General features: G+C 37.0%; 1 protein-coding gene across 2 annotated transcripts; it reads left to right on the top strand.

The window, feature by feature from the left end:
* The first annotated feature begins 276 nt into the window (after nt 1–276).
* LOC127101427 (glycoprotein 3-alpha-L-fucosyltransferase A) lies at nt 277–4,209 on the top strand. 2 transcript variants are annotated; one of them, XM_051038855.1, is made up of 7 exons: nt 277–1,085; nt 1,930–2,090; nt 2,257–2,498; nt 2,749–2,853; nt 3,060–3,216; nt 3,466–3,693; nt 3,775–4,209. In XM_051038855.1, the coding sequence occupies exons 1-7, from the start codon at nt 696–698 to the stop codon at nt 4,028–4,030; spliced, it is 1,539 nt and encodes a 512-aa protein (XP_050894812.1). In that variant the 5' UTR covers nt 277–695; the 3' UTR covers nt 4,031–4,209. The 2 variants fall into 2 exon arrangements, with proteins under 2 accessions (XP_050894812.1, XP_050894811.1); XM_051038854.1 differs by having other exon boundaries at nt 2,746–2,853.
* Nucleotides 4,210–10,695: the final 6,486 nt, after the last annotated feature.

Here is a 10,695-nt window from a genome sequence, read left to right as displayed (position 1 = left end):
TTCGATTTCTCGTTTGATGTTTTCGAATTCCAATATTCAGACTATATCCAAAATTTGAACTCTCAACATATTTGTGACAAAATGGATGTGACTCACTGATAATATGATTTGACGCATAATAGACGTGTCCGGATTTTGAAATCCAAACTCACATTAGACATTTTTAAGATTTCACAAGGGTAGTTTCACCACTAAAAATGGAATAGCAAACCCTTACTTTAAACTCAAGAAAAGACACTATATGTGGACCTGATAGGAACATAATAAACACACCTTAAAAGCCCATTAATAAATTGGACACAGCTATGTGAATCATTTTGTGAATCATTTTGTCCAAACTCCAAAATCATAAATAAACATAGGATTTGTGTTAGAACAAAGCCTTGTTCTCTCTTCTACCGTCGTTTTGTATTTGTTGCTTATTGGTTTCACTCACTTCACCAAAGCCCTCCGTAGACTTTGAATATGGAAAATCTCTGCCCCATTGCCGACTAAAGTGCAAACTTTGCATCTCTTTTTCGTCGAAGGAGGCGCAACTAAAACCTTCAACCCTCGACCAATATGAAATCGTGTCTGTAACGCTGCCCATTTCAACTACCTCCACAAGCTTCGTTTTTTTCTTTTCCAATCGCAGTTTTTGGGTGATAAAATAGTGGGAGAATCGAGGAATTGAAAGTTGGGGGTGGAATCAATTGATGGGTCTCGTTTCGAATCAACGAGGCTCGAGAACAGAGACGAAAACCCATGAGGGTTTACCAGTTTCCGTTTCGCCAGTAGGTGGTGCAGCGCTTGCGAAGAAGAAATGGTCGAGCTTGTTGCCTTTATGTGTGGCTCTTGTGGTTATTGCAGAGATCGGGTTTTTGGGGAAGTTGGATATGGCGAAGAATGCAGCTATGGTGGCTGACTTGTTCTATGGGTCTCGCGTGGTTGGTGATAGTGGTGATTTGGGGTTAGAGATGGTGGTTGGTGATAGAAATTTGGAATCAAGGAATGAAAGCTGTGAAGAATGGTTGGAGAGAGAGGATGCTGTTACATATTTAAGGGACTTTGTTAAGGAACCTGTTTTTGTTTCTGGTGCTGAACAGGTTTATTTGGTTCTGCTTATTATCTTCTTTTAAGATTAGTAGTTGATCATTATCATCTTTTTTGAAAAGACAATCTAGTTATGATCTTGCTCATATGTGATTTTAGACCTTTTGGCTTATGAGGGATGAAAGGGTAGTTTGTAGTTTCTTCAAAGTTGGTTGATTAGGGTACTGTTAGCATATTCAGTCATATTATGCTCTTAATCTGGTTTGTAGTTTTGTCAGCCTGCGTAGTGTCCGTATCAGTGTTGGACACCGATACCGACACTTGTGATTAAGTTCAATTTATTCATTTTTTTCAAATTATTACCAATGTCGACGGTGTCTGGAGTCCGTGTCTCTATGAGTGCTTCATAGAGTTTATTTCCTCATAGAGGGGTCAAATAGCTAGAGGTCGAGGAAGACCTAGGAAAACTATAAGAGAAGTTATTAAGAAAGATCTCGAGCTTAACCATTTCGATAAAAGCATAGTCCTTGATAGAATATAATGGCGAAAGTTGATCCATGTAGTCGACCCTACTTAATGGGATAAGGCTTGGTTGTTGTGGGGAGCTATAGACTTATAGTTCCGTGATTATAAACTGCAGGTTTTGAACATGTATTGCATATGAAATTCTTTATCTGAATAAATGTTCTATTCGGCAACCAAAGTATGTATAATTTGATTTTGAGAGGCAAGATTTTAGATTTATCATGGGTTTTTGCTTTTGAGCATAGCACGATCAAACTGTTTATGAATGAGAAAGCTAGAAAACACCAGTTTGGCTAGTATATGTTGCCTCGTGATGATCGTTCTTATAAAATCTTCTTGTCTGTCTAAAGTTATTAGTTCATTCAATTGCAGGAGTGGACGTCATGTGCAGTGGGATGTAAGTTTGGGTTAAATGGGAACCAGAGACCTGATGCTACATTTGGTTTACCTCAACAAGCTGGAACGGAAAGTGTTCTACGATCAATGGAATCTGCACACTACTATCCAGAGAACAATCTTGCCATGGCACGACGGTGGGTAAGCACTGTTGTAAAGTGTTGAATTGGATCATTTGTTTCTTATATGTTGCCTAATATTGTATTGCATATTTTATGATGGTTTTTTATTGCCCTATAGCTCTATGGAGATACATGGAAGTGTTGATAATTAAGCTGATATTACTATGTTATTGTATATTAGGAAGGGATATAACATTGTAATGACAACTAGTCTATCATCTGATGTTCCTGTTGGATATTTTTCCTGGGCCGAGTATAACATCATGGCACCGGTAAAGCCAAAAACTGAAAAAGCTCTTGCAGCTGCGTTCATTTCCAACTGCGGTGCTCGGAATTTCCGGTTGCAAGCTCTTGAGGCCCTTGAAAGAACAAACATCTCCATTGACTCTTACGGTGGTTGTCATAGGAACCATGATGGAAGAGGTAACTTAATAATTTTGATAAACTTATATATTAATCTCTTATCACAATGTTTTCGAAATTGAAGTTGCATCATCCCCTTTGTTGCTGGGTTATCTTGTTTGAAATACGGAGGAAGAAAGTCATTGGATTGCAGATTTTAAAAGTTGAAAGATCGTATCATGGTTGCAATTGCTTCCTAGTTTTTGAGATTAATATTGTCGGCATTTTGTTAATGAGTATTTTTATGATGAATATTTTATTTTTTTAGCAGTGAACAAAGTGGAAACTCTGAAGCACTACAAATTTAGCTTAGCGTTTGAAAATTCTAACGAGGAGGATTATGTTACTGAAAAATTCTTCCAATCCCTTGTGGCTGGTATGGAATTATTTAACTATCTACCTTCACCTTTCTTACTTTCATTTACTAGATATTCAACATATATGAAAAATCATTGTTCTTGGGATTCAAGGATACTTTGTTTTGTCTATCCCGAAAAAGTACATTATTTTGGTTCTTGTTCCATTTGGTATCGGCAATACCCACTTACGAAGCTTCTTGTGCAAATTAATCTCTTATTGCAGGAACTATCCCTGTGGTTGTTGGTGCTCCAAATATTCAAGATTTTGCTCCTTCTCCTGGTTCAGTTTTACATATTAAAGAGCTAAAGGATGCCGAGTCCATTGCCAAGACCATGAGATACTTATCAGAAAACCCGGAAGCATATAATCAATCAATTAGGTAAATTTACACGATGAAAACAAACTATTTTCTCGAGTTATCCTTCCTTTCCTGCATTCCTCTCTCGAATTTAAATCATTCAGTTATTTATTTACATTGCACCAAAGAACTTAATACCAAAATTGAATCCTATGTTTCTGAATGAGGCATCTCGAGCTTATCTGATTTTAAATTTCGAATGGATTTTGTTATCTTTCTGTATTTCACGATCATCTCTGGATGAATTCTAAGTTATCTTTTTACTAATAGGTGGAAGATTGACGGCCCATCTGATTCCTTCAAGGCCCTTGTGGATATGGCAGCTGTACATTCATCTTGCCGCCTTTGCATTCACTTGGCCACATCGAGTAGAGAGAAGGAAGAAAAAAGCCCGGCCCTCAAGAAACGCCCTTGCAAGTGCACTCGAGGGTCAGAAACTGTATATCATATCTATGTGAGAGAAAGGGGGAGATTTGAGATGGAGTCCATTTACTTGAGGTACGTTCCACTCCTTATTATTGTGTTTGGTCAGATTTCAAAGACAAATGATAATAACTCGTAATTTTGACAAATCGGCAGATCCGGCAATTTAACTCTGGAGGCCTTAAAGTCTGCTGTTCTTGCGAAATTCACATCCCTGAATCATGTTCCTGTATGGAAGTCTGAAAGACCGGAAGTTCTAAAAGGTGGCGATGAATTAAAGATTTACAGAATACACCCTGCGGGTTTGACACAAAGGCAGGCTCTTTATACGTTCGCGTTCGATGGGGATGTTGATTTCAGGGGTCACTTGGAAAGCAATCCTTGTGCCAAGTTTGAAGTCATTTTTGTGTAGCATGTGATGATGGTAACATCCCTGCAATTTACATGATCATGTAACAGAACTTTGACTTAACTGAGGGATACAGTTTTAGGCCAGCTCATTGGGGATTTACATGCAGAAAAAATATATGACTTCAACCATATTCAAACCCCTTTTTTGTAAGATAAATGAAAATCCATATTGAATGTTGAGTTATAGTGTTTTTTATTTGATTATATGTAGAAACAGTGATAAGATGGACCGGAGAAGATAGTGTTTTGTATACTCTAGGTGAAGATTTTAGTAGAAATACCGAATCTTTCACCCCAAGAACACATGTTTTGTTTGAATGCAGAATGAAATAAAAGAAAGAAACAGATTCTAAGGAGAAAATCGGTTATCAAATGGATGCAATTGCAGTAGGGTGGTAATGCTAAAAACCCTTATAAGGAGACTGCAATTATGATTGCAAGCTTTCAATCCCTTATTAGAATAAGCTGTATCCCCTTTAAAAGTTATCTCTCACCTTTCAAGTGGTGATGCACTTAGATCGTAAAAAATCCAATAAGAATATATCATTTTATAATGTTATAGAAGTATTTTAAATTTTTTAGTCTGATTTGACGGGATGTATGGTCGTCATTGGTTGACAGTGTAAAATAAATTTACACTGTCAGGGAACCATACCATTTATCTTTTTCTTACTTGAAGTTTCCACTTTTTCTTATTTTGATTATATACCTTTAGAAGCAAGAATTGGAAATGATCCATGTGATGGATTGGAATAAGGAGTTATTCACCCAATTAAAATATTCGAGAGTTGTACTAGATACAATTGGAAGGAGTTCCTACCTAAATAACCTAGTTTTGTGTAATCCGCCTACGCGGACTTAAAACAAAGTGAAATGTGGATCTCGACCCACTAGAAACTCTTCCAACGGAATTTTCCAAATCAAATGGTGAGGGTCATTTGTTTTGAGTAAAATAGTGGGAGCATATTTAATTAAAGGCCTAATTAAGTATGTTATTTTAGTGATACTTATATTTTCATTATTTTTCATGTAGATTACCGTGATAACAAACACCTCTAAGAATATTTTGCGATCAATCCTTGATAAGGAAAAATTGTCTGGGACAAATTTTCTGGATTGGCATCGAAATCTGAGGATTGTCCTCAAACATGATAGAAAGATGTATGTCTTGGAGAAACCTGTTCCTGAAGAGGAACCTCCTAGTTCTGCACCTAAGGCAAAAATAAATGCTTATAAGAAGCATATCGATGATGCCAATGAAACTGCTTGTCTCATGCTAGCTACCATGAACTCCGAGTTGCAAAAGCAACATGTGAACATGTCAGCGTTCAATATGATCGAACACCTGAAGATGTTCTATCAAGAGCAGACAAGGCATGAAAGTTTTGAAGTTTCAAAAGCCCTTTTTCAAGGCAAATTAGCTAAGAGAGCCCCTGTAGGTCCCCATGTGCTTAAGATGATTGGGTATATGGAGAACCTTGAGAGGTTGGATTTTCCCCTCAGAAAGGAACTTGCGACTGCTTTGATCTTACAATCGTTGCCTGATAGCTTCAACCAATTTGTCATTAATTTCAATATGAATGGTATGGACAAATCTCTTCCTGAACTACTAGCCATGTTAAGAACTGCTGAGCAGAACCTGAAGTCAAAAGGGAAGTCTATTCTGATGATCGAAAATGGAAAGAGACAAAACAAAATACCCACCAAGCAGGATGGTAAAGGGAAAGGCAAGAAAGTTGCCAAACCCAAACCCAAACCCACAACTCCTGCTTTGAAGCCTAGTGGAGGAATAACAAAGGAAGACACCTGCTTCCATTGCGGTAAGATCGGACACTGGAAGAGAAACTGCCCAAAGTACCTGGAAGATAAGAAGAATGGAGTAAAGACTTCAACTTCATGTATTTTTGTTATTGAAATTAATTTATCCACGTCTGCATCATGGGTATTAGATACTTGATGCGGTTCTCACATTTGTACCAATGTGCAGGGGCTAAAAAGGAGTAGAGATTTGGAAAAAGGTGAATTTGACCTACGAGTTTGTAAGACCCCAATTTTGACCCTAAGATCCCTCATGCAATTTTATCATATGCATTAGAATTGGGATCATACCTTGACATCCTCCTTACCCCTCTTTCATTGGGTTTGTTTTGGGAGAGATCACCAAGCACTATGTGATTGTATCATACTTGTACATTATCATTTTACTAACCAAAATACCAAAAATATGTCTTTGCATTTGCCTAACTCTTTTGTAGGTAGGGCATGATATCCATTGATCTATCAAGTTTATATCTGGGGTTTGAGACCCTCATGACTAAGAGCACAACCATGAATTGATCCAAGAATGGTTATGAGCATCATATATGATTTCCCTAGATTCCTACATGTTATATTGATCAAAGTTTTCTTCAAGAGTTTGGAGGTGATTTTCCTTGGAAACCCTAGTTTGACTAGGTATCTTGAGTAACTTCTCCAACAAGCTATCTCACCAATTGATCAAATTTCTCAAGGGGCACTTCAAAATTCATCATATTATACATATATGATCTACCATGAGCCAAGAAAGTCCAAATAATTGAAGGTTAGCAAGTTGGTTGATGGTGGTTGGCCAGATGAATTCATCTGATCAAAACTGGGTCTCCATAGACCATATATCCTACAATTTTAACCATATGAAAATGAAACCAAGATAAAAGTTACTCTAAATGACATTCCAAACAACTTTCATGTTGATACCTAGAGCTAGTTTTGCTTGGAAAGTCATTTTCTGTGTTGAAACATTATAAGTCATTTTGTCTAAACCCTAATTTGAAAGTCAACTTCCCAAGGCCATAACTTGCTCAATTTTTATGAGATGAAAGATTTTCAAGTTGCACAATCAAATTAAATATTTATACTTCAACCTTTATGTTTGGAGTGAGAGCAAATTCAACTTCTATGAGCATGTGATATAAGGTTACATTATAGGTCACTTTTGACCTATACCATTGAACAAGTGATTTTTCCAAACTTCAAAAATGAATAACTCTATCATTATAAATCCAAATGACATGAAATTGGTGACTATTTTGAAGGTGTTTGAAAGAGATACAACTTTTATGAATACACTTTTCTCATCTTAAGCTCACATAAAAAGTTAAGCAAGGTGGAATATTGAGATATATGGCTTGACACTTAGAAATTTTTTCAACATGTTGAAATTTCCAAACTTCCACCTCAAAATTCTCCATGTTCCAAGCTGTAAATGAAAAAGTGTTGAACGTCAAACTTGTTCCCCTTGATCCAAGCTTTCCAAAGAACCCAAGTTCATAAATTTTGGATGAGGGTTGTTAGGTATGCACATGGCTTTAACAGGGCTGCATCATTGGAAAAAATCAATTACACAAACTTCAGTTCACAATGCCTTGCCATTCAAGCTTCATTCATACCTCAATTAGAATCATTTTGGACCTTTTTGCATTGCATCATGGGCCTGCACATGCTCATGCACTCGTGCCATTAACATTTCCAATTTTAGACAAATTTTTGAAGTGTGCAACTTTGGCTATAAATAGAAGGCTTCTGAGCTTATTTGAAACACTTTGCGCGCCAGCTTTTCCCCCATTGAAACCCTCTCATTCTAAAGGAAAACCTGAGAAATTTCCATTTGAAATTTGAGTTTGAATCTCAACTGTTGGAGATTCAAGAACTCTAGGATCCAAAGCCTTGCAACCTCTCTAATCACTTCCTGCTAGCTTTTCAAGTGTGATCAGATCGTGTTTGGAGCAAGCAACATCAAGAACTGCATAGCATTGAAGGTAATTTTCAGAAAACTTCATCTCTTCGATTCTCACTCAATTCTACTCAATTCTCTTGGATCTTTGGTTGTCTGAAGTCCTACCAATGTAGGCAAGAAGATTGAGTTGCTTAGAGGTCAAATCGAAGCAACTCAGTTGACACACCTCAAAATTCAACTCCTCATATCTTTTTATATATTTGGATTTAGTTGAAATTGAGGTCAGATTCGTGCTCTATGCCATTTTTTCTTTTAGATCATGTCCTCCTTTTTCATTTTCTTGATGGTGATGAGTGAACCAGTCCGGTGGACCTCGCCTGAGAAGGTGACCGGACGTCCAACGTCGGTGGTGTGCTGGACAGGTTCTGAGCCATTGATCTCACTTGAAACGTTTTAATCTCACGCGTTGGTTCTGAATACCATCCCTGTAGCGCATTGACTAGTGTCCATTGTGGAACATGCGCTGAGGACCACTTGATCTGCCACCTCAATTAATGAGGGAGATCAAGTGGTACGTTTTTTTTGCTATTTTCTGATTTTCATTTTAATTGTTTTATTTTTATTAATTCATATTAATTTTAATATTGATCCAAAAAATATGAGAGTTTCACCAAAAGTTCTCAAATAAATTCCTCTTTCATATTCTGAATTAAAATTATTTTTTGGATCATTATTAATATTTTTTATGATTTAATTGATTTTGTGATTATTTTTAATTGTTTAAAAATACTTTTAAGTCTTTAAAAATTCTGAAATTTTTTCTCCAAGGTCCTTTGACCTTGTTTAACCTATGATAAATCTCATGGCCATTTCTTTGGTGTTTTGATGAGGTTTTAGGAATTTGATAAACCATATTTAATTTAAATGCCTTATTTAGTATTTTTAATTTGAATAAATGCCAAATAATTGTGTTGACCACTTGTGATGGCTTGTTTGAGTTTGACTCTTATTGTTGGGCCTTGGTTAAGGTTGATTTGACTTTGTCAAGTTAATATCATTGGATTTAGGGGATTGATGGAATGTACATTCCATCTCCCAAAATGAATGGATGATATTAATTTGGTAAAAGTATTCCTTTGACCAATTTGTGTTTTGATCCATTCCCCTCCCTCTTCATCTCATTCCCCTTCTTTATGCATTCATCTCTTTTGGCCTATGATATCTCAAAGTCCTAAGGCTAGTTGATTGAAAAATGAACATAAGTATGGATGAGATTATGCCACCTCTTTTGTATATTCTTTTTGCGTGTGGTATGTTTTATGAGTATAGTCCATTATACTATGTCTCTAACATGCATTAACACCAAAATTCTATTGCCCGACCTTAAATAGTTGTGACTTCTACATAAGTCCAATTACGATTGCTTAACATAACACTAAATTTGTGACACAAAAGGCATATCATTCTAGTTAGTGAGATTGTAATTCTCCCCTCTTTCATGGTATTGTGTGGAAACTTGGCCTTTTTTCCTTCCTTTGGAAGATGTCTTGGCTCAAGGATACATGCTTGTGATAAGTGGGTTGAGTGTTCTCCAAAGAATGACTTAAAATGAAAAGCAAAAGTAAAACAATACTAACTTCTAACTCAATAACAACTAACTTTTAATTTCAAGTCATTTACTTTAATGTCATTTAATTTTAGTCTTTATTCATTTTCCATTATTTATACCATTCTAATTGTTTATGTTAATGTGTAAAACTCCAATTTTTATCCTAAGATCCCTCATGCAATTTCATCACACTACGCCAAAAACTGGAATAGACAGCGCACCTTAGAGGGCGCTTTATTACAAAAGCGCCCTCTAAAGTGAAGCGAAAAATAAGGAGCAATAGACAGCGCACTTTAGAGGGCGCTTTTGTAATAAAGCGCCCTCTAAGGTGAAGCGAAAAAATAAGGAGGAGATAGAGGGACAACAATACATGGCGCTTTTTAGAAAGCGCCCTCTAAGGTTACCCTTAGAGGGCGCTTTTAATAAAGCGCTGTTATAAGTCCATGTGCATTTCCAGCTTATAAAGCGCTTCTGGAAAGCCTTAGAGAGCGCTTTCATAAGCGCCCTCTTAGGCCCCCTTTAGAGGGCGCTTTTTTTCCACAAGCGCCCTCTAAGGTGAAACGAAAAAATAAGGAGGAGATAGAGGGACAACAATACATGGCGCTTTTTAGAAAGCGCCCTCTAAGGTTACCCTTAGAGGGCGCTTTTAATAAAGCGCTGTTATAAGTCCATGTGCATTTCCAGCTTATAAAGCGCTTCTGGAAAGCCTTAGAGAGCGCTTTCATAAGCGCCCTCTTAGGCCCCCTTTAGAGGGCGCTTTTTTTCCACAAGCGCCCTCTAATGTCCCCTTTAGTAAACATTAAAATTATAACATACTGCGCGTTTTGTTATTTCACTATCTGTTATTTTCGTTCTTTTTCACGTTAGGGTTCTGAGGCGTTTTCCTTCCACCTCTGTTAGATCTACATGCGCGTTTCCTCCTTCTACCAATCAAAGGTACACGCTTTTCCGAATTTCTGTTTTATGTTATTGCTTTGTTTTAGCTTTGCCCAATTTCTGTTTTACCTTATTACTGCGCGTTTCCTCCTTCTACGTTTGTTTCGACCATGATAGCGGATGCAATAGGAAATTGACGGTTGGTTTTTAGTGACCATGATAGCGCATGCAATGGGACTACATTACCCAGTAGTTAGGGTTATACGACCTATGAACATATGATTTTGTGTCAACACCAGTATCATTAGAAACCTAGGTCCGAATGTGTTTGAACTCTTCTGAAATTGTTTTTTGTTTATTCTAATTAGTAATGGATAATACATGGATGTCTTCCAATCGATTGTCGAGAGAGTACGAGAATGGGGTATCAGAATTCGTTAAGTTTGCCGTTGCGCACGCCGAAGAC

The sequence above is a fragment of the Lathyrus oleraceus genome, chromosome 7, assembly GCF_024323335.1.
Source record: "Lathyrus oleraceus cultivar Zhongwan6 chromosome 7, CAAS_Psat_ZW6_1.0, whole genome shotgun sequence".
In the NCBI taxonomy this organism is placed as follows: Eukaryota; Viridiplantae; Streptophyta; class Magnoliopsida; order Fabales; family Fabaceae; genus Lathyrus; species Lathyrus oleraceus.
This window is presented reverse-complemented; position numbering and strand designations above follow the sequence as displayed.

What these genes read in the sequence shown, in the direction of transcription:
- LOC127101427 (XM_051038854.1), top strand. Translation starts at nt 696, where the DNA reads ATGGGTCTCGTTTCGAATCAACGAGGCTCGAGAACAGAGACGAAAACC. An exon ending in CTTCCAATCCCTTGTGGCTG is followed by an intron (nt 2,854 to 3,059) that starts GTATGGAATTAT and finishes CTCTTATTGCAG; the next exon opens with GAACTATCCCTGTGGTTGTT. An exon ending in GCATATAATCAATCAATTAG is followed by an intron (nt 3,217 to 3,465) that starts GTAAATTTACAC and finishes TTTTACTAATAG; the next exon opens with GTGGAAGATTGACGGCCCAT.